Source organism: Mustela putorius, unplaced genomic scaffold (assembly GCF_011764305.1).
Source record: "Mustela putorius furo isolate JIRA1106 unplaced genomic scaffold, ASM1176430v1.1 tig00003850_pilon_pilon_pilon, whole genome shotgun sequence".
Taxonomy (NCBI): Eukaryota; Metazoa; Chordata; class Mammalia; order Carnivora; family Mustelidae; genus Mustela; species Mustela putorius.
In genome coordinates this window covers 12,501,462-12,525,903 of record NW_025422002.1, presented here as the reverse complement: position 1 = coordinate 12,525,903, position 24,442 = coordinate 12,501,462, and the positions used below count along the sequence as shown (strand labels likewise).

At 40.7% G+C, this 24,442-nt stretch overlaps 1 protein-coding gene across 4 annotated transcripts in view; it reads right to left on the bottom strand.

The window, feature by feature from the left end:
• Positions 1-424: 424 nt before the first annotated feature.
• PPARG (peroxisome proliferator activated receptor gamma) overlaps positions 425-24,442 on the bottom strand; it is a 132,469-nt gene continuing 108,451 nt past the window's right edge. For all 4 annotated transcript variants that reach the window (XM_045063327.1, XM_004738549.3, XM_045063328.1 and 1 more), the window contains exons 6-7: positions 17,998-18,448; positions 425-877 (exon numbers count right to left, since the gene is read on the bottom strand). In XM_045063327.1, the coding sequence (XP_044919262.1) occupies positions 630-877; positions 17,998-18,448 (699 nt within the window). In that variant the 3' untranslated portion in view covers positions 425-629. The remainder of the gene's footprint in view (positions 878-17,997; positions 18,449-24,442) is intronic.

Genomic DNA, 24,442 nt, shown 5'->3' with positions numbered 1-24,442 from the left:
GGGTTAAGAAACACATGCTCTGAAAAGATTTTGGTCCTGAGGTTTCCCTTCTTTTCTTAATTGTAATTGTTAAGGCAGATGGGAGGGTTCAGAAATGTTGTGAATGGAGTGAAAAGTTAATCTACTGAGAATGAAAGTTGGTCAGCAGTGCCATTCACATTTTTAAAAACGTGTAAGAAAGAAAATGGGGTGCCTAGGTGGCTCGGTTGGTTGAGGCAGAGAGTCTGTTCTCTCCCTTTCAGTCTGCTCCTCCCTCCACTCATACTCTCTCTCAAATAAATAAATCTTAGAAGAAGAAGAAGAAGGAGAAAAGTGAAAGAAGAAAAAAGGGAAGAAATAAAGAACGGACTTAAAAGGAAATAAGCCTTGTGGTGGGGATAAAGTGGGGGATGTGTAAGACTCAGGTCTCAAATACAACCAGCAATTTCATCATGTGGTAATTTTTAATATTAAAAGTAAATTGTAAATGTATCTTTATAAACAATATGCATAAAATAGATCTATTATTCTAAAACCTTTTCTTTTTAAAATGCTTTTTCACAGTAAATTTTTTAGGTGTCAGATTTCCCCTCAAAATAATAGTGCAATCGGAAGAAGGAACACATGGTCAGTGAACTCGGACTTCTCTGCTAATACAAGTCCTTGTATATTTCCTGTAGGAGCGGGTGAAGACTCATGTCTGTCTCTGTTTTCTTTATGACTTGCAATAGCTGCACATGTTCTGTTACAATCTGTCTGAGGTCTGTCATTTTCTGGAGCAGCTTGGCAAAGAGCTGGGAGGACTCGGGGTGGTTCATCTTGAGCTGGAGCTCCAAGGCTTGCAGCAGGTTGTCCTGGATGTCCTCGATGGGCTTCACGTTCAGCAAACCTGGGCGGTCTGGGGGAGGAGAAGAACAGGAGGTTCAGTGACAGACTCCTCTGGCCCCTACATCAGAGGTATTGTCAGCCCAACTAAATTACCCAACTTTTTGTTGGCTTGCTTTGTTCTGGTTCTAGAATAAGTGGGGAGGGAGGGTAAGTAGACAGTGTGCAAGAAGTGCATATGGGAGGGAGGATGGGCTGAAACCAAGACTATCACTGGTCTTTCCAGGGGTATGGTTTCCTGGCTGGGGTTAACTCTGCCTGATCAGTTGACATAACACAATGGCAATGCAATCCTCTCCCCACACTGAGGAATCGTCTGCCAGGATGTTTCTGTCAGAAATTTCATTTTCAGCTGCTGCCTCTTCTTCATGAGTGTGCTTTACAACCTTACTACTTACTTTCTCACCATACTGTTGATATGCTTTTAAAACCAGCATTGGGGGTGCCTGGGTGGCTCAGTGGGTTAAGCCTTAGGCTGAGGTCATGATCTCAGGGTCCTGGGATCTAGCCCCACATCGGGCTCTCTGCTCAGTGGGGAGCCTGCTTTCCTCTCTCTCTCTCTCTCTCTGCCTGCCTCTCTGCCTACTTGTGATCTCTACCTGTCAAATAAATAAATAAATAAAATCTTTTAAAAAAATAAATAAATAAAAATAAAACCAGCATTGTCTTCTTTTTCCCTTAACGTGGCATATATCTTCTCAATGAGACAAGACATAGTTTTTAAATACTGGTACAGTATTTAAAACTGTAGGCACCCAGGCGCCCCTTGATTTCTAGAGCCTCTAGATTTTAACAAGGGTTTCTTCTAAGTGGTGAGGCAATTTTCACTTTCTTCTTTATATTCTCCTTATCTGAATTTTTAAATGATGAACTTAAATTACCTTTAAACTTTTTATGTTTTTCTTCATGCAGATCTTTTAAGATGCATCCCTAATTATAGTGTCTTTTAATTCTTTCTTTCTTTCTTTATTTTTTTTTTTTTTTGCTTTATAGTATTCTATAGCATTCATTTTCTTTTCTAATCTAGAAAAGAAAAATGTAACCCCTGCTGGTGGTTACAAAAAATTTATTCATTTTGGTATACTGAATATATTCCAATTTCCTAAGCTTTTGTCAATTCAAATAATTTTTATCATGGATTTATTTTCCTATTTTGGATAGCCTATTACATCTTCAAATAATGATAGTTTCATTTATTTCTTCTTTTCCAGTGTTTACACTTCTCATTTCTCTTTCTTGCCATAGTGTATTGGCCAATCACCTCTAATATGGTATTAAATAGTCACAGTGATAGGATGTATTCTTGTTTTATTCCTAACCACGACAAAAATACTTCTAATGGCTTACTACAAGAATGATGTTTACTACAGATCATGGTGGACACATTTTACCCCTGGCTTTCCAAGAGCTATAAAGTTTTTTAATTAATTTAGTCAGGAATGTTGTGGCATCTCCTCAAATTCTTTAAACCTTTTCTCTCTAAAGAGATGACCAAATGGTTTTATCTTAATCTGATAAATTATATTAATAGATTTCCTTATATCACTGTACTCATTTGCTCCTATTTTATTCAGGGTTTTAAAATTTGTGAGATTGGTCCAGAGTTGTCTTTTTTGTGCCATCCTTTGTCTATTTTTTTGGTAATAAATATTAACTAGCCTTCTAGACCGAGTTGAGGAATTTTTCTTCTGTTTCTATGTAGTAATGATCTGTTCCCTGATGGCTTCTTGGAGTTCACTGGCAGAACCATCTGATCCTGATGGTAAATCTTTGGCTACTTTTAATTTTTCTCCTATAGCTTTTTAATCATTTTAGTAAAGATCTTAGTCAAGATTTAGTGAAGACTATTTACTCTTTATAAAAGTAAAATTTTGTAATTCATATTGGAATAATATTGTATATAATATTCTCTCAAAATCTGAAATCCCTTATTTTTATTTAGAACTGAACGCTTTTTATTTTGTATATTCTCTCATTAAAAAATCTGATTTGCTAAAGGCTTTTTTTTCTTTTTAAAGAAGCACAACTTTTGGTTTTATTCATCACTCTTTTTAAAAATTCTATTTTGTTTTCAATTTAACTAATTTATTCTTTTGACTTCCTTTAAGTCTATTTTCCCCTCTTTTTCTAGCTTCTTGAGTTGAATGCTTAATTCATTTAGTTTTAGTATTTCTTTTTTTGTGATAGATGCATTTAAAACTTTAAAATTTCCTCTGTCACTTTGGTTTCACCATACAGGCTTGGGTAAATAGTATGTTCACAGTTCTTTCCTAGATAGTCTGTCTTACTCTTGATTTCATTTTTTTTTTTTAAGATTTTATTTATTTATTTGACAGAGAGAGATCACAAGCAGGCAGAGAGAGGAAGGGAAGCAGGCTCCCCACTGAGCAGAGAGCCCGATGCGGGGCTCTATCCCAGGACCCTGGGATCATGACCTGAGCCGAAGGCAGAGGCTTTAACCCATTGAGCCACCCAGGCGCCCCTTGATTTCATTTTTAATCTGAGAGTTCTAATTTCCAAATGGAAAGTCTGGGTGTTTGTTTTTGTTTTCTAAACACTAAGTTTTATTTTCTAATTTCTGTTTGTTGCACTGAGATTAGAATATAAGGTTTCGGGGTGCCTGGGTGGCTCAGTGGATTAAAGCCTCTGCCTTCAGCTCAGGTCACGATCCCAGGGTCCTGGGATCGAGCCCCATATCAGGCTCTCTGCTCAGCAGTGAGCCTGCTTCTCCCCTCTCATTCTGCCTACCTCTCTGCCTACTTGTGATCTCTGTCAAATAAATAAGTAAAATCTAAAAAAAAAAAAAGAATATAAGGTTTCCTCATTAAAGTTCACCAAAGGGGTGCAGGGTTTTTGTATACCATTCAGGACACACACCTGACACCTTGTGCTGATTCCAAATTTTAGCTCTTGAAGGCTATTCACCCTTGTTTTCTAATTTTATCTTCTCCCCTTCCCTGTAAGCTAAAGCACTATATAAGGGCTTTTACTTGCCTTTTATTTATTTAAAAAATTTTTAAAGATTGTATTTATTTATTTGAGAGAGAGTGTGCATGCACACAAGCAGGGGGAGTGGCAGAGGGAGAAGGAGAAGCGGGCTCCCTGTAGTGTGGCTCCATCCCAGGACTCCGGGATCATGACCTGAGCTGAAGGTAGATGCTTAACTAACTGAGCCATCCAGATGCCCCTAAAATTTTTTTTTGTGTGTGTGATTTTAAGTGATCTCTACACCCTCACATGGGGCTTGAACTCATGACCCTGAGATTAAGAGTGGCAAGCTCTACTGACAAAGTCAGCCAGGTACCCCTAGTTTATCTTTTAATACCTTTCATCCTCTAGTGTCACTTTCTGAAACCATCCTTTTGTTCCAGCCATATTAAGGTATTACCATAGTAAGTCCCTCAACCATCCTATTTTCTGTCATGACTGTGCTTAGGCAGAATCTGTTCCTCCCTCATGAAACAGTCTTCTTTTCCCTTCATCCAACTTACTGACTTCAACCTGTTCCTCAAAATACAGCCAGTTTTACTCTGTTCTGGGAACACTATTTGACTTTAGCTCTTCCTCTCCCCTGTTCTCCCAACCCCCTTTCTCTGGACCCTGTAGCACCCTATAAACACTTTAATCTCCACCATACTAGTAGATTACACTTATTTTATTTATTTATTTTTTTAAAAGATATTTATTTATTTGACAGAAAGAAATCACAAGTAGGCAGAGAGGCAGGCAGAGAGAGAGGAAGGGAAGCAGGCTCCCCGCTGAGCAGAGAGCCTGATGTGGGACTCGATCCCAGGACCCTGAGATCATGACCTGAGCCGAAGGCAGTGGCTTAACCCACTGAGCCACCCAGGCGTCCCAGATTACACTTATTGAATGGTTATTTTCCAAAGAAAGTGCTAAAGGCTTTATACACATTAGATCATTTGATATTCACAGCATCGCCATGAGGCCCATGTTCTATGGAGAGAAGAATTAAGATTTAGAGAAAGGCTTGCCCAAGGTCTGCTACTTCCTAATAAATGGTGAAACTGAAATTCAAATCTAAGTTTAATTTCAAATGCTGTATTATAAGTATATAGTATTTATAAATTATATGATAAGTACTGATTTTTCTTCTTTATGTCTATGAGGTCATGAGGTATCAGAGGGCACACTATGTCTTGATCATCTCTGAGCCTCTGGAGGAAACACAGGAAGTACTTAGTTGGCTGAGTTAATGAGCGAGAAGGTTGTTCGGGCTAAGAATCCTGGATTGAAAAGTACAATTCTCCTGGTTGGTGAACAAGCCTAAAGGCAGGATCACTACACAATGAAGAAGTCTCCTGTAAAGTGTTTTCCTGTATCTAATAAACTCTAGTAACCTTTATGCATTGAGGTGAGGTACAGGAGAGAAATGTTAGCTGGTCTCACAGTGGGATTTTCAGAACTCTAAAGGTTCTCTTAAATTAAGTTTATTTTCATTCTTTTTTTCCCCCCCTTTTTATTCACAGAAGGAAACTTTGGGTTGATTTTTTTTTTTCTAACTTCTTATTCCATTGACTGTTATAAGTATCCTCCCCATATCACCCTTCTCCCCACCCCCAACCAATATTTAACTTTGGAACCATCAGCAAAAATCTCAGATTCTAAGAATGAAACAAATGATGTAGTCCTGGCTTAGAGAATCATGCCCCTGGGGGACCTGCGCCTTTCTCACAATTGCCATGCAATCATGAAAACCCTGATGCTTTAGCCTGTCACGGATCCTGGACTGGTGCCTTTGGTTTAATGACTGCTGATCCTCTTTCTGACGAATGTTCCAGATTTCAAAAGCTCTCAGCTATGCAAATGCACGTGCATCTGAAGTGGCAGCATTTTGTGTGAAGGCAGGTGTTGAATGTGGCTCCTCCAAAGGCTGGGACCCCACAGCCCTTGGACCTCTGCTAACTGGGCACTGACTCCTTAGAGCCCTATCTCCTTCTTCCTTCCTCTTGGGCAGCATCAGTCAAAACTTCTGCTGAAGAGATTACATTAATCTAGTGGGTTTCATTTATCATGACAGCTCAAACAACCAAACCCTAAAGTGCAGCTGATCAGGCTTGCTGGAAACTCTTGGCTTCAGTGCAGTATAATGGAACTGGCTCCTTTAGGAGTGGAGAAGGATCTGGTTTGGATTTTCAAATACCTCTTTGGCAAATTATTTTTTTTATTATGTGACAGATGAAGTTTGGCTGAATGGCTGAAATTCTGTGGCCACTGATTTATATTTTCTCCAGTGACGAGTTAGATCATTTACAGATCTGTCCCTGTCCCCTTTACTGAGCCTCAGTCAAGGCAAAATGGAGCACCACTGAATGGAAAAAGTAGTACACTTTAACAGCTCTGTGACCCTGGGCAAACTGATTAAGGTCATTGCACCTCGATTTTCTCTTCTGTATATATGTAATTCACGTAATTAAACTGGGGAAATACACTCAAAGTGTGATTACAAAAGTACATTAACAGGCTTACACTTAAATTTAAAACACTGACTTCTTTAAAAAAGTAAAAAGCTAGCTTCCCTTGGTCTTAAAGCATTCCCTAGAATCAAAGGCAAAAGGGATTTGTCAAGGTTGCTTCCCACCTTCTATCCTGTTGGAAGGACTTCCCTCTCCCTCTCCTCTTTCTCCTTCCACACTTTCTTTCCACATTCAAACCCTTGCTGAGCTAAGCTGGACACCACAAATATGCCATGGCAGTCTACGGAAGTACCCAGAGCCCTCCTGGGTCCTCACCTTTCCCTCTCCACTCAGTGCCTGCTAAGATACTGATTTTAGAAGACCTGTCTGAGATGTTCTTCCTGCACCTTGCTGAGGTCTGCAATTGCATCAGGGTCAAAGGACCCTATTTACTGGCCTAGGCTGCCTAGAAGGCCCTTTTGGGAAAGTGAGTGTTGACTCACACACTCCAGGACACAACACTAGAGGAAGCTGGAGTCAATTACTGATTTTTAACTCCCAGGCTGCAAAGAATTGGGAAAGCAACCTTTCCGGTCCCCACTCAGACAGCGCTGGAACTGATTACAGAGGGCTGCTGATTATGAGGAAACCTACAAAACCCCTACCATATCCAGATCTGACTCCGTCATGGGGAGAGCTATCTGAAGATTTCAATTCTCTTGACCCTCTTGGGATCTGTCCACCTGGGCCAGGCATTTCCTGAGCACAGATTTTCTCAGGAGGTGTCTGGGGGAACCAGAGGGCCTCAGTGGAGTCTCCTGAAGGAGAGCCAGAAAACCCCAAGTGTTTGTCTCTATTCTAGAAACTGCTGTTAGGGCTTTTCCGATCTTTGTCTATTGGCTTTCTGATACAGGCCAATCTGAAAAGGACTGTATCTAGGGGATTTGGGGGGAACAAAAAGTCCGGTAGTTGGGGAGCTGTAAATTGATCCACAGACAATGAAACACCTTAGTTCAGGTGCCTGATGAAAACCAAAGGAGAAGTAGGGCTTCTTTTTACACTTCCTCTCCAATTTCCTTTATTCCATTCTAAGTTCACAGACGTGTTAAAAAGAGCAATGGATTTGGAAACTGAAGCCTCGAGTCCTGTCTCTCTTCCACTTAGTTTCTTTATGACTCAGGACCAGTCCTCTAATCTTTCTGGGTTTTGGTTTAATTTTTTAAATCGATGGTACTTCTTTTATAGGGTTGTGGTGAGAATGAACTAGGTATAGGGACACTGTAAGATGTTACTATTCTCTTGGTTTATCCAAATAAAGGCAGTTTCCACCGGGATGGGGTCAGGAGTGTAAGTGGGGTTGGGCTGGCAAATACACAGTGGGGAAGGGGAAGGTTCCTAAACTGATTCTGGTTAAGATCACAGACTCAGGAACACAAAAAAATAATTCCTGATGCAGGCTCATGTTTGAAGGGTTTAGGCAGATTCTCATTCTTGTGGTTGAATGCATAAAAGCAAGACAGTCTAAGAGCAATAATAAAACAAGGAAGGCATGGGACCTCAAGTCACTTCTTTCTTGAACTGATGGTGTTCGGGCTTCTGCAGTACTTTTCTGATCAAGCAGAATCATGGTGAGCATTAGGCAAAACTGTGAGTTCAGCCAGCTTTATCTCTAGTAAACTATGGTAGGGCCTATAGCAATTCCCTTCTACATTCCTACCTTTGGAGGAAAAAATAATGTAAGAAGGTTTTACATGTGCTGTTCCTCTCACAGTTAAATTTCAATTGGAGCTGGATGGAGTGCAGGGATTCTCCACTTTGGCTGCACACTGAAATCACGTGGGGAGATCAAAACCCTGCAAACGAATACCTGGGTGCCATCTCCAGAGATTCCTACTGACTTGGTCTGGGGTATGACCTCCAAGGTTTTTAAAAGCTCCTGGATCATTCTAGTGAACAGCCAAGAGTAAGCACTACTGGCTTAGTGGGAAGCAGCTGGATTCCCAGCCTTAAAGCTTACTTGCTGGGTAGCCTTGAGCAAGTTCCTTAACCTTTCTGTGCCTTGGTTTCCTCACTTAACAAATGGAGACATACAAGTAATGTGACTCATAGTGTTGGTAGGAGGATTAAATGAGTTAATAGATGGCAAATGCCAGAGCAGTGTCTGATATCTAGTAAGGTAGCTATTTCTAATATCACTAGACTCTTTTTCCTTACTACCTTTCTTCTCTCATTTGTCTGATTTTTCCTGGGTCCTCTATCTTTTCTGTTCTTTCTTCCTTAATTGCTCCTTTCTTCTCGGCCATCTCTCCACTCACCCCTCCAGATGTTTTTCCCTTTCCACTATGGGACCTGTACTGTACTGGAGGTTTGGTATTAGGAATCCTAGCAGGGCAAGTCTAAATTGATCAGAAGTTTGCATAATGGATGATTTTAGGAGAAATGCAGTTGATGATGGCTCTCTGGGCAAGGGGACAACACAACCAGAAGGTCTTGTAAACATGTTATCAAACAGATAAAGAGCTTCTGTAACGAGCTGTTCTGCTGTGAACCCACATGTTATCGCCAGTCCTTCATTGTGGGGTGGGTTAATATTCTAACATTTCCCTTATGAATGCTTTTTCTGTCTATGTCCAAATGATAACCCCTCCTTACAACAATAACACATGGGATGTGGTCAAGATGGGGAAAGGGGATGACCACCACAATGAAAACCATCGAGAAAACCATTCCACACACCAGCTTCCCTCATCTCACACACCAAATGCCACCGCCAAAATCCACCTCCCCAACTACAACAGCGGTAGACACAAAGATATTATAATGAGGTGAGTAGTGCTTTCTTCTTTTCTGTCTTCAAAGCTCTTTGCATTGCTCAATGCTACCTCAATGGAGTAAAATGAGCTTGGGCTCTGTTTTATTTCCAGGTCTCGCAGAGTGGAAATTTTACTGGAGCTCTCTCCATCCTGCCCTTGGGAAGTCCTTGTCTTTCCTGTCTCCTTTCACCCCGGTGGGGGGTTAAGGTCCCCCTAAAGGCTGCTCAATGGAAGCTCAGCCATGTGGTTTGCTGAGGGTTCTCTGTGTCAGCCCAGGACAGCAGCGTGTTCTTCCTTTTAGCTGAGGGATACAGATTAATTTCTGCTCCTTCTATGTCCAACACTGGCTCTGAGCAGCTGGAAATGGGGTGTGAGTGGGGGGGGGGTGGAGAAGGCTGGAGAAAAAAGAGAATGATTTTTTCTTCCTCATCAAGGCTGACACACTCCTCCCCCTAACCCAGTTACACTTCATTGCTTCCTCATCCTCTAGAAATGACAATAACTGAACATAAAACATAGCCAAGTATTTGTTTCCTGCAATTCTCCCTATCTTCCTTTCCAGTGTCTTTGAGAAGAACTTGTGATCTCAAAACATAGGTGTGATCTTTAATCTCCAAACATGACCTCTCAACATATAATGTCCCAAAACTTTATCAGAACCTTCGGAGTGTGGAAACTCACTGCACTCCTGCTATTCTCTGTCTCCTTGAAGGGGCCAGGAGGCTCTGAGTTCTCCCCTTAGCCTGTCAGGCCTCTCCCTCTTCCTCCAGTATCTCTTTCCCTTAGGGTTTTTTTCCCCTCAATCCACAACTAATCCCCTTAAAGTGATAGCTGATAAAGGGATTAGCTGATATCTCCCTAGGGGTATTTATATTGTAATAAGGGATTTCAAGAATCCCCATTGGTGGAACTGCAAGCAATCGGACTGGCAAGATGCATAGAGCTACCTCGAATTCTATCATACAGGGGAAAAGGGAAAATTAGCACTTATTGTGTGCTTAACATGTCCCAGGCATTGTGCCAGAGGCTTCACATAATGTTATTTCATTTACTTAAGACACTGATAAGGAAATTAGGGCCCAGGGAGGTAAATAATTGAGTGAAATCACACATCTAGTAAGTGGTGGTAGGGCGTGGGGTCTGAACTCCTGGTTGTCCCTGGGATTCCAAAAGCTTTCCAATGCCCCCAGCCCGCCTCTTCTGGTTTTCTTTTTTGTCAGTCTGGCAAGACCCTTGATAGGTGCTTTCCCTGGGAGTGCATGGCTCCTTCACAACCTGTGTTGGCCTTTCAGTGACGAGTGACTAGAACCCCTCCTGAGTTTCATTCTTCCTCACTCGTAGATGATCTGTCTGAATGTCTTGGTGGATTGTGCCAGTCTGGAAGGCTGCCTGGGGTCACCCAGAGTTTAAACACACATTGTGAGAACCCAGAATGATAAACTGCTCCAAAAAGCAGCCCACTGACTGACTGACTGAACCTTTTCCAAGACTGCTGGTGTGGCGATAGGAATGACTCAGCAGTTTGGCTTTCAATCCCATGTCTGTCTCTGAGGTCAAACCCAGCCTTGCGCTCCCTCACGGACATGATCCCAGCCTACCAGGCTCAGGGTGAGGAAGAGATTTTAATTCTGAAGCAGTCACAGAAAAAGATGCTTGTATGTTCTACAAACAACAAAAGCCTGTGTGTATGTGTGTCTCTTCTGTGTGTGTCTGCGTGTATGTGTATTTTTAAGTTTCTCAGATGATTCTAGTATGTTTCATCTTCTCCCTTACCCTCCGGCCAGCTGGTTTTTAGAATTGGTGTGCCAGTTGAGAACTCATTGATAGACTTCACCTTTCTCTAAAACAAGTCCACAAAGTTATGAGAAGAGTGAACTAATGGGGCATTTCTCGATAACACTGACTGAGTCATTATTCAAAGCCATCCTGGCCGCCTGACAAAGGTTTTCCCACTGGTGGCAGCATCATGGTGGGAAGAGCGAAGGAGAAGAGTGTCATACGCTGTGTAGACACAGTGTAGGTGCCCATTACAGACTTTTCAGTTAATAAATGAATGCTATTACTCTCTGATTCCATCATGGCCCACATGGGAGACAGAAACCATGTAATAACACTCTTCCACTGTCCTGCTCAGAGCTTAGTCAGACAAGAAATCAGAGGTCCTTGTTTATTCTCAGTATCATGAGAAAGAAGTTAGAAAAACAACGTTTACCCCTTAGGGTAAAATAAACAAACAAACAAACAAACAAAACTTGTATGGATAAGAGAGCTGCCTATTTCACTCACAAAGGTGAGTTAGAAGAAAGTAGGCCTACTGGTGTTCACAGTGTTTTTAATACCTAGGTTTTCAATTATTCTGGGTTGTGTCTCCTCCAAGTCAATGAGTAAGGCTGATGCTGACAGAGAAGATATGGGGGTCGCTGGACCTACAGAATCAGAGGCCTCCTAAAGCTGGGGTTTCCTCAAGAAAAGCATAGGCCACTCAGGGACCTGTACTCTGTCTTCTGTTCTAGAGAAGTGCTATGCTGTCCATTCTAACTGGTGGACACAGCTCCACAGACAATATGGAAGGACTACACATGAGCTGGATATATCCTCAAGATTGTGAAGGGCCTTAACGCACGGGGAAAAGAGATGGAATACTCAAGCTCAGAGTCCTCAAACCCTGCCCGAGAGCTGGTGTGTGGTGTTTGCCACTACAGTGTTTGAGCAGAACAAGCACTGTTTCTGAGAGGCAGGAAAAGCTGAAGTTACTGGAGGACATTTTAACAATTTTAAATTTTTCTCATAGACTTCTTCTGCAACCACTTATCTCGGTTAGAACCTGGTGTAAGATGGTATCTGATGAAGTATGAATGTATTCACTTAGTTACTTAGAGCCTACCGTCAATTTTTGTGGTGAGTGCCACACTCAAGTGCCATCATTTCTGAGGGCCATGCTACCTGAACAAGTTTAAGAACATGGCACCAGTCTTCAGTGTTATCCTGGGCTCCATTCTTTCCTTCCCACAGCAATTTTCAAACCTCGTGTGTCATTTTGTTAGGTTTAAAACCGTGTCTCGAGAAGGCCTCTGGATATTGGTAAGTGATATTGAGACTACAACCTGAAAATTCTTTACTGAAATATTTGGAGGCAAAATGAAATAGGTAGTTTTTGATAATTGACAAAGAACTCAGGACCAAGGTACTTAACTGGGATGCTTCCACATCCCAATACACAGTAGGGCACCAGTGTGAAGATCAGAGAGACCTAGGTCTGAACCGTGGCCTTGCCAATTAGTGGCTCTGGGACCTGGGACAAGTTGCTTAATCTTAGAGCTCTAAACTTCCATTTTCTCCATTTGTAAAATGAGGATAACAACAGACTTTGCAGAGCTGCAGGAAAGGTTAAACAAAGATTATGAAGTCTGTAAGGTGCTCACGTATATATTCTGGCATATAGTGAGGTATTCAATAAATGGCTGCTAGTATTATTATTAGTATTTCACTATTATGCATCCAGTAGGCATTTATTAGGTATATATTCTGAACTGGATGCTGTGCTTTGATTCTGTTCTGTACAATCTGTACCTGTATCCACACACACAATTATAACCAAAGGTAAGAAACAGAAGCCCCAGGTGACCTGAAACTGTCTTAAGAGCATCAACTCTTGGGGTGCCCGGTGGCTCAGTGGGTTAAGCCTCTGCCTTTGGCTTGGGTCATGGTCTCAGGGTCCTGGGATCGAGCCTGGCATCGGGCTCTCTGCTCAGCAGGGAGCCTGCTTCCCCCCCCCACCCCCTGCCTGCCTGTCTGCCCACTTGTGATCTCTGTCAAATAAATACATAAAATATTAAAAAAAAAAAAAAGAAAGAAAGAAAAAAGAGCATCAACTCTTCCTGGGTCTGCTAATGTACAGCTTTGAGAACAATTCCCCTTTCTTGTGCCTTACCTTCCCTGCACCCCCCTGCCCACTCAACAGAAGCAGCACACATGATCACTCCAAGGACAGTTGTCCAAAGTTGCTTCAGAGAGAAAGAACATGGCTGGGATGGCTGGAAAATGAAGGAGCTGCCATAGAGGTGGTTTGCATAACCAAGCCAGACTCAACAGGGTAAATGAGGAGGCTGGTCCCTTGCCATCTGTGGCTATTGTATCAATATTTACAGCTTCTCTGTCATTAAGATGGTGATGGCAATCTGCCTCCAAAAATACATTGTAAAACCCGGTGAATTTCCTCCCCCATATATTGGAAGTTTGGGGAGAACTGTAATGGATTCCAAACTGTTTTGAATTAACAAAAAGGGCTTTTTTCCTGTTGCACAGTTCCAGCTGGAAACTTCCTATGCTTTTCTTCACTGAACAGCAAATGCTCAAGGGGGCAAAGAGTCCAGTGGAGTGTCCTGGGGCTTGTCAGTTTTACTGACAAGCTTTACACTTGGCTTTGGTTGCTGGGTAGTTCTGGGAGTTTGCTAGTATGGCTGGCAGGAGGCTGTGGCGCCAGCTGCAAACCTGCCCTCGCTGGAGGTGGTGTTAATTACTCTTGACGCCACCCATCCTAGAGGGAGCAAGGAAGCTATTACTTATCAGGACTACTGAGGAAGCACTACCTCCAAATTAGGGGCCCGAACATTAGGGGGTCTGGTGAAGGGAGCACAGGTTGTGGCCACCAACCCAAGTGTGAGGAGGGTGACTGCGAGCCATTAGCCAGGTAGCAGGGGACAGGGTGTGAGGCAGAGAGGGTGCTCCGAGGTGACAGGATCCCTGGATTTCAGCCCCAGTTCCATTGCTCACTAGTTGTTAGGTCTCAGACAAATTGCTCAAGTCTTTTCCTTCTATGAGATGAGAATAAAAATGTAGGGGAATTGTCAGGATCTAATAAGAGAACATGTATGGAGTCCTCTTAAAACCATACCAAGTGCTGTCTGTTGTCTGGTTCTGGACTGTTGTTCTTTGTAGTCCCATTTTTTTTTTTTTTTTCTTGCCTTGAGCTCAGAGGAGAAGAGAAAGAGGAGAAAAACTTGAGAAGAACTAGGTCATCTTTCTCAGCTAGCTTGGTTTGAGAGCTGAGTAAACAGCAAAGATGCTAAGCACCAGGCCAATCTAAGTACCAAATCTCACCGCATCAGCAGTTTCTAGGGTTGAAGTTGAATGACAGTGATCTTACTATAGCAACTCCAGTTTCCTCAGCAAATACTTAGTTGGGTCAAATCAGGTACTTTCATCCAAAAAAAAAAAAAAAAATCCCCTTTAGGTTTTCTGGGCACACCTTGCCCTTAATCTTCCCAATTCCTTACCACCCCTCTCTTACAAGGGGGTCCATCTCCCCAACCCTCCTTCAGTCTAGGTTCATGGTCCCTCCACCAGAATGAAGCTCTTCTGTGATTCGAAGGCTAGCTCAGAATGAGGTCAGTGGGACCCCTGCCAAAAGCTCTTTTTCTGAAATCACTAAAGCTCTCTATAGACTTCAGCATAAAATGCACAAAAGACAATGATCCACTCTTTATCAAGATTACATAGGATCAGAAATTTGTTTACTGGATCAAAGCCTCTTGCTTACATGAATGTTTTCCCTTTCTGGAAAACCCAGGATAGGAAAAAAATTAAACCCATTGAGAAATTATGTATAAACCATAATAAACCATAGCCTGGGATACTGACCTCACCATCTACAGATGACTGGGATTCTGATCTTACTGGAATCCAGTCTTTGGACTGGAAAAGACTCAAATAGTTCTTTCTCTGGCCTATACCCAACTGGCTTCTCTGAGTAAAGAAGAGAATCAAATTTCTGTGTGTTGAGCAAACATGGGGTCCAGTTTATTCATTCTTATCTACTGCCTGTAGGTAGACTTCATCTACAAAAGCAAACTTTGATTGGGGAAGGATTTGCCTTTTGTGATATGGGAACTAGTCAACGGTTAATTCTATTTCTTTAAGGAAGTCTAAAATTATTCACAGGGTTTTCTTCTCATTATAATAATCTACAGGTATAATAATCTACAGCTGGCTGCTACCTACACATTTCTTTCATTGTTGTGAAGACCCTATAAGATCTGGATATTGACTACCATTACAGTAGTCTGTATGAGACCAAAAGGAACTCACTTACATGGCATCTACATTTAAAATGTACCATTTAAAATTTTCATAGTTAAAAGCCAAAACCTGTAATATACCTGTTAAATTGAATCAAACTATGCACTGTTATTTTTTGACCGATTAATGAGAAATTTAAAGCCAATAAATTGTTGGTTTTTAAATAACCTTGCTTGTGAGTTATAGGTAGCAATGGCTTTTTTCCTAGATGAAAACACCCTATTGTCGCACGTGCCCATAAAACAACATTGCTCACTGGAGGCGCCTGGGTGGCTCAGTTGGTTAAGGGGCCAACTCCTGATTTCAGCTCAGGTCATGATCTCAGGGTCCTTGGACAGAGCCCCACTCAGCCTCCGTGCTCAGTGGGGACTCAATTTGAGGAGTCTCCCTCTCCCTCTGCTCTTCCCCCTGTTCATACATGCTCTCTAAAATAAATACATCTTAAAAAAAAAAAACCAAACCCCAAAACAAAAAAACATTGCTCGAGCTCAGAAAAGTCCAGAAGTATCATGACTGTTTCTTGTGTAAACCTTCCCTGACTAGTGATTAATCATGTGTGAATAGCTTTTTTCAAATGCCTGCCTTAGCATGTCTATGGTGGGAATATAAACTGATATAAATGTTGCAGAGGACAATCTGGCAATGATGGAACAAAAGACTTAAAAATATTTGTAGCCATCTACCCAGCAATTCCACTTCTGGCTATTTAGAATGAGAAAATAATTTGGAATTTGAACAGAAATTTACACTTAAAAATGCTCACTGAAACACAAATTTAGGGCACATTTTTAATAATTTTCTAAAAACAATTTCTATATTCCTCTCTACAGGTCTTTTGAAATAAGTCACCAACCATAAATAAGGAGATAATTAAATATATAATGGCGCTTTAAAAAATGAATATTTTATAGTCATTAAAATGGTAGTGTGTATACATAGATATGCTAGCGCATGCATAGAAACTTTTCAGGAGGAGAAATAGGACTTTGTTAATCTCATTTTATTCTGAGGCCAGAGAACTTTAATTTCTACTTCAACTTTTCTGTACTCTTTGAATTATGAAAATGACCAAGTATTACGTCTGTTTTAAAAAATTAATGAAAAATATGAACAGAGTATGTAATAACAGGGGGAAAATGATTAAGTGAGAAAAGGAATATAAAACATGGACTTCAGAGCATGCCTGGGAAAAATCTTAGAAATACATCAAATGTTAATAATCCTATTTCTATTCTTCATTAAAAACAAAATGTGCCTCAAAATATTAGCTAAGCAATAACGACTCATTTTCTCATCTGGTTTTTCAAAATTTAAGCTTCTCCTAACGAACCTCAAATAAACTAGAATCTCACTCTTCTTTACTGAATTAATCATGGATCCCAGAGGATCAAGTGTTGATCTTTTAAGTAGATTCAGCCAAGATATTAAAACGTGTTGGAGAGTAATTTTTTTACATTAAACATAACTTCCCCAAACGTCGCTTTTATATGAGTTACAACTTGATGCAGCACCAGAGGCCACAGAGTTAGCCTGTGTGCCCTACTGACACCTAGCTGCACCCAAGCCACGTAAAGGGCGGGATTACTGTAGACCCTGGACCCAGACTGCCCGAGCTCATCAGCCTGGCTCCCCATCTCCTGTTTGCTGGGTAGTCCTGGGCAAGTGACTAAAACATTCAGTCCTCTGATTTTCTTGTCTGCAAAATGATACCTACCTTGCTGGGCTGGGGAATTAAGTGTATGTATACTACATGCTTAGAATATGACCTAGGACATGGCAGGCACTTAACACAGGTTTGCTGCACCTGATTTCAGAAGCATTCTGCTTTCAAGTAACTGGACAACAAAGGAGGACAGAGTGCAGTGTGTTCTTTACAATATCTTGTATAGTTAGGCACAGTTTACCTCTAGAGGACCACCATCCCTCCCCATGTTGGCTTTTGCCAACAGAGGATATTCTGCCGAGGGCACACAGAAAGCTTGCCTGAAGCCCATTTCAGTAATGAAAATTCACTGCTTAAAAACAACTTTTATAAAGGGAGACAACAGTAAAACTTTCTTCTTCATAAGTTGGAAATGTGTGGAGAAGCCAATGAAAGTAGCATTTAGTATAAAACCTGGCTTTTGGAGTTGGTTAGTTAGATAATGTACTTGCAAGGCCAAAAATACAATGAACTGCTAAATCACTCAATTTATTTCTCTGCTCTGTGCTGTTTGGTTCAGATTATATTCTTAATCATAGCCAACTACCTCCCAAAGGTACTCTAAGGGAAGCCACCAGAGAAATCTACCTGAGAGAATAGGTAGAAGTCAGTAGATAAATATCCCTTGATTCCTGATATTAGGAAAGCAATTCAAAGTAGTATCTTTCTGATGGTAGGGCAGGAACTTTCTCTATGTCAAGTGAGCACTGACTCCAGCAAAGTTGTATATGTCATTACTTAAATGACTTGAAGCACAGACTGGCCTGATGGGAAGAGAAGGGAAAAATAGAGAAGGGAAGGGAAAAGATAGAGAAAAGAAAAAAAAAAAAAGGAGAAGAGGGCATTTGTTTTTCACATTTGGATTTGGCTGAAAAAATATTATGAAGGATAAAAGAAGAAAAACCTAGGTTGTCCACAGCCTTCCAACAACAAATCTATGATCTTCTCTCCTGGTATTTTACCTGTGTAGTGATGCTCTCCTGACATCATGCCATTGGCATTTTCTGTCGGAAAGTGCAGTAAGTACAGAGAAAAGGACAAATGCTCAGGAAAGTCAAAATTCTTCCAGCCCTCACCCCCCCGTCCCACCCTCTCTCACAGAAGACTGAAAGATGAATCTTACCTCCACTGAGAATAATGACGGCTATAAATATCGCCAAGTCGCTGTCATCTAATTCCAGTGCGTTGAACTTCACAGCAAACTCAAACTTGGGTTCCATAAAGTCACCAAAGGGCTTTCTCAGGCTCTTTAGAAACTCCCTTGTCATGAATCCTTGGCCCTCCGATATGAGAACCCCATCTTTATTCATCAAGGAGGCCAGCATCGTGTAAATGATCTCATGGACGCCATATTTTAGGAGAGTTACTTGGTCATTTAAGTCAAGGTTTACAAAACCAGGGATATTTTTGGCATACTCTGTGATCTCCTGAACAGCTTCCACTGAGCGGAACTGACATCCCTGAAAGATGCGAATGGCCACCTCTTTGCTCTGCTCCTGCAAGGGGGTGATGTGCTTGAACTTGATTTTATCTTCTCCCATCATTAAGGAATTCATATCATAGATAACAAATGGCTGCAAAAAAGGGGGGGGGGGGGAGAAGAGGCTGAGTTGGAGATTTCCAATTCAGTGTGAACACCATTCTAGTTTCTTTATACACATTTGCTTTGTTAACTGAAATCTTTAAGGTAGAAAATACTTAATGAGAAAATACTTTCACCTCCCGATTATTCCTCTTGTCTTCTGGGACCAAACATATTTGACCAAACTTGTTCTTCTTTTCTTTCAACTTATAGTGCAACACTTTTACCTGTGACTGGCTAATAGTTCCAGTTTTGTGGTTGTGTGGAGAGTCTTTGTTGCTGTTGTCCAAATCATACAAAATCTGTTGTTTATCTTGGCTTTCAAGAGAACGTGTTTTTAAACTTCTTTCAGTGAAAAAAAATCATTTCGGCAACTCAGGGTTGAACACACCCACTTGAACATAAAGTAATCTTGCAGTTTTAGATTAAATCTACTCAGATCTCAAATGAAACTCAGTGTGCATGTAAAATATACTTAACTATAAAAAATCAGTTTGAAAGCACATGAGGAATACTGAGCCAAGAATATGTCTATTTCTTTTCTTAATGTTCTGGAAGCAATCTGTTTCAGAAAAAGCCAGATGTTTAAAAGCCTGTGGGTAAGCACTGCATAAAGTGGCAAAATTAAAAAAGGGTTTTGAAGTTATTTTTCAAAATATCTGTCTGTAAGGGTCAAATAATCAATAAAACACATGCATCAGTTACTCAAGTCTGCAACAGGCTGCCTTCAAAAGTAAGTTGTCATTAAGTGATCGCTTTCATTTCCTTGTACAGAACTGACCAAAGGAATGTGGTCATTGTGAAATTGATTCTCCAGGCTACTCTGATTGAAAAGGGGCAGCATTTTATACACATTGGAAACACTGAACTATATAAGTTAAACCCCCACTCCCATTCAAATAAGTGTCTACCCAAAAGCACTGGAATAAGAGTTAGAGTATTTGCACTCTAGCTTTGGCTCTATGGTTAAGTATGTGACTTTAGGAAAGTCATTTATCTTTCCTAGGCTCAAATTTCTCAACTGAGGGGAACAGATTACATTGGATGTTTCCATCTTTTCCCTTGAAGATTTTCTAGTTGCCTTTCTCAGCAGCTCTGCGTGTATGTGTGGAGGGGGTGTGTGTGTACATGTGGATATGTGTGAACATGAACATGCATGTACACTGAACATGAAGTCTCAGATGTACTAGAGTTTCTTCAGGCAGAGATGCTGAGAATTCCCTCCTGATGGGCAAGAGGAAGCTGTATAATGAGTGGCAGGAGTAAGCACCTTTAAGACCCACTGGTTCGGAGATTCTAACTATGAATCTCTACACAAGTCTATGATTTTCACCAATCTATTAAGTCTGGTCTACACTGAAGAAATAACACTAATGCTAAGGACCCTTAGATGTTGAGTAGACTACCAAGCCTGCATTTTATTTCAACACCATTCACTGGAATTATTCCAGAAATTCTTACCTTTTTTAACCAAAAAATTCACTTCAATGGTATCATTTAGTCAACCCCAAAAGATGGCAGGAGCAGGAACCCAAGAGTAAGTCTGCTTGGTGGCTCTATCTAATTCTTCAAGTAAATTAGGAACAAATAATGCTTACTGTTTTTGGACATTCTGCTTGCTTTCTTTTTTCTCTACTTCAGAATAAATATTATTAACGAGAGAGGGAAAAAAAGAGCAGCTAATCAGTCACATCAGTTAAAATGTACTGTTTCCCCAGAAGGTCAGATTCTAATCATGAGAAAGACTTGCTTTTATGGAACCTACAGAAAATGTGATTTCTGTCCTCTAGGAGTTCTGCAGCATATTATAATTTCTATCAATGATATATTGGCTTTCTTTACTGCCAGGAGAATCTGATGGTATCAATACCATACAGACCTAATAACAAAATAACGTGAATATAAATCATCCCCTCTTCACATATAGAAAGACTGTACCCAGAGCTACCCACTTCAACTCCTGGACGAGCTTCTGCTCAACCATGTGGCTTCTTGGCACAGAATGTATGCATGAAATTCTTCCACCTCCATGTAAGCAATTTATCTGGAACTATGCCCTGATAAGTCACCCTGTGACTCTTCCCCTTGACTTCCCCTGTCCCCTCATATAAAGCCCCAGGTTCCTGTTTTTGAAACTCTGTGATAGTTGAACATAGGGCACAAAATCCTGCTAATTTTCTCTCCCAATTTAACAACAATGTGACTTTAACCCCTTGGCAATCGATGTTGGTCAGGATTTCCTGGCAGTAAACACTCAAGGACAGAGAAAAGAATCAGCAGCCCCCACCACCATGCCAAACCATTCCAGTTCTTTTTTTTTGTTGGTTTTTTTTTTTTTTTTTAAATCCCTTCAGCATTTTTGAAAAAGTGGTGAACTGGTAAAGAATTCTGGGTATTCAAATGCAAATGAATGCCAAGTGGATTTTTTTGTTTTTCTAAGATTTTGCTGTTTTCCTTGAGTTTCTGGAAGTCTGCATAGGTACTTTCAGCCTCTGTGTAAATCTCTCAAACTGCAAAAGGGATCACCAAACATGAGGTGTCCTTTCTTTGCCACCAACTCACCTATTCTTAGATTGCCAACACTTAACTCACACATTTCATGTTGGGACCTCCCACGCCTGCAACAGGGAAAACATAGAGAGTTGCCTGATTTACAGAAAGCGAACCACTTAAAATCAAGTGGAATTTGACCTGCACAATTTATCTTGGATCATTAACTTAATATTATACTTCTGGTAAAATATTCTATAGAAAATGAAATTTCACTTCCATATTTATTCTCTACAAATCAAAAGGAAGCCTTCCATGTTCTATTAGCTTGTATGGTATCATCTGATGATCTGCCATTACATCATCCTCAAATTTGGTCTTAATGATTTTATACTTCTAGTTTGCAGCTAACGATGTATTTATATTCAGACACTATATCAAAGGGCGAGATAAGCATTTCTTCTTCACAGGAAAGAATGTTTACGAACATCTGGGACACTACAGGGATAGATCCAGGTTTTGTGGGGCCGGAAATACACACAATCATTGGGCACATCTAGACAATTGTTGGGTTCAATAAAAAGCAAAACTACTCAGACCCTTCTGGCAGCACTGGAAGAGGCTTCCGCTGAGGCCAAGCCCTGACACTTAAGCTTCATTCATTTCCCAGTGAGTCTGCCTTTGGCCATTACGATACTTGTACTTCTCCTATGCTGGACAGACCAGAAAAAGGTGAGACTGACATGATGAAGAAAATTGTACTTCAACATGATATTTTTCTTGGGAAGCAAAAACAGTCTCTGTAAGAGGAAATTACATTTCTTTGGAGAGATACATCAAATGTAATTAATTTTGATATATTTTCATTTGGCTCCACATATCAAAGCCAGGATGGGATTAAAGGTACTGTTTTATACAGGTTATTAAGTTTAGTTACTGGCCTCTTGCATGCCTCTATTGTATAGCACAACGATCATGAGGGAAGCTGGCTTAATAACGAAAATACAGTACAGTAATAAAAGTTGGCTTTTTTGACTGGAAAAATAGAACAATAGTGTTCCTTAGTAATCCATAACATCAGCATTTTAATATACAAGTTATGAAAGGGATTATGCATGAATGCTTTAAGTTTACAGCTCTTTTTGAATAATAAAATAACAAGGTAAAGGAGATAAACGAGAAAGTCAACTAATGAAGCACAGATTGTCCTGATGATTGTTTCAATTTGGGAGACTGGAATGAGTATAACAGACAGCTCTACCCTCTCACAGACCATCCTTTGGTAACCATGTCAGAGTTAAAACTGGCCTGGAAAAATTTTTGCCCCCTCTCAAGGAGCTCTTTTGATATCCTTAGTTTTCATGACAGATTAGAGCAAAGGCTCAAGGAAGAGAAACTGAATTCTTAGGGCCTATCTTCTTCATTTTGTTTCCTTCTTCCTTTATTTATACTTCTGACTGGCTTTCATCCTTTAAGAGACTTGGTTCCCCTGGATTAGCTCTAGTGGGTGACTGTTCATCAAAATGCATTGGTTAGGTTTCTTTAACTTCTGGTTTTGCCCATTTCTATTTTCCTCCTGTTGAGAACCATGGGATTTACAGAACCAAAGGGGTCTTCAGAAATCACCCACATCATCATTCTCTGACGAGGTACGAATACACTGAATGAAGTCAAAAGACAATCCAAAGTCAAGTAACTATTTACAGCAAACCATGAACTGCAACTAGATATCCTGACTCATGACTAGTTCTTTTCCCTTTCTCTTGCTTTCTACATGACTTCCCCACTATTCCTTCTTTAAATAAAATGACTATCCTGGGAGAAATTTCGGCTTTTAAACCCAACCTCTTCCATGGTAAGGTCTTGGAGGCAGTGCCTTTGAGCAATTATTTCCTAGAAGTGCTAGCTAAGTGCTGGATGTGACAGAAGGGAAGTCTGAACAATCTCTCAAATGTAATTCTGTTTTCCTGCATGGTTTAGAGATTTAAGACAAATAAAAGCTTAATGGGAAGAATTATTCACACTCCAATGAACTAGAATATAATCACAGCTCTTAAAAAACCATCCATTGCCAGCCAAAGTGTTACTCAGCTGGCAAACTAATCGTTACCAAAAAAAAAAAAAAAAAAAAGTTCCCATGCTTTTCTTCAATCTTTTTAATTTGTTGTCTGAAAGAACACAATTGGTTCAGATCTGTTATATCTTTGGCTAGTCCTGATGGTCCTGGCAATAAAGGAATTTATTTTATTCACATTAACATCTAGATTAAGGATCCCAGGAACCCCGTTTCTTCATTAGCCACCCAAACAAGTCAGCACTACTAGCCTGCTCTTTATTTATATTGGGGCCCCTAAGTCTCTCTTCTCTGATGGTTTGTCTGGTATCTTTCTTCTCAGGGGAGTAAATTCCAACTCACTCAGATTTTTCCACAGATGAAGGGAAAAGAAACCACCTTTGTTCAGCTCTAAGTGTAGGACAGAAAAGAACAGATACCTTTCCAATAGCTCCGAGAGTTACTGGGTTTGACAGCCACTGTAAATTTTAGAATGGGAACATCTGAATGGGTACAGAATGGTTTTCACCGAAGTTTACATTTCCAAACTGGTTTTATTATTTAGTTGTTTCATATTTCACATACTATTTAGAAAAACCAGTTTTACGATGGCACCAGTTTGCTCTCGTAATTATAGAAACAGTGACTCTGCATGTACCCATCAGAAGCAATGTGATGCTTTGGGACCCAAAGTCTAATATAGTACAAATAACGAGTTTTATTCCTTATTGGCAGATAGAGTGCAGCAAGGGCCTCACCATCTCTCAGATATGGCATGAAAAGTTGGCAGGCGCACGAAGGGTTTTTCTATTTGTTGTTTTATGACAAGCCATGGCACTTAAAATGGCTTTTGAAAACCACTCTTTGTTTATTTTCACCAACAAACATGGGATCATGTGACAATGATACACCCAGTGTGTTCATCGCATAGGGGTAATAGCCAAACACTGGGAACTTCCAAAGTCCATTCGCTTCTCAAATTGCCATCATGAAACCCAGCACACCGGTTCTAGAGTTATGGTTTTCAGAGTTCAGTGGGATCTCTTAAAGAAGGTGCTGGCTGCTACAAGTCACTGAAAGGGAAAGAGACTGAGGGAGAGTCAGTGCCACCACAGGGTGACTAAAAGGCTTCCTGTTAGTAAACTTTCTTCTCGGGTTAGCTATATCCAGCAATTCCATATTCATCTAGCCCTGAGCCTAAAACTCCCAAGCATCATTCTTTCAGGCAAGGCAATGAAAAGTAGGGGTATCATACCCTGAAGACACAATGTCAAAGTTAAAAAGACAGGAGGGAAGCGGAAGCACATATCTGCTCATTTATCTGTTTTGAAAGGTGTGAGGGGCACCAGGAAATAAGATACAGGAGATGGAAGTTTAGTTGAGAAGCAAGAAGCCCTGCTTGGCCTGGAGGCAAATGCTGGTAGAGGTTCCAAGAGGAGAGAT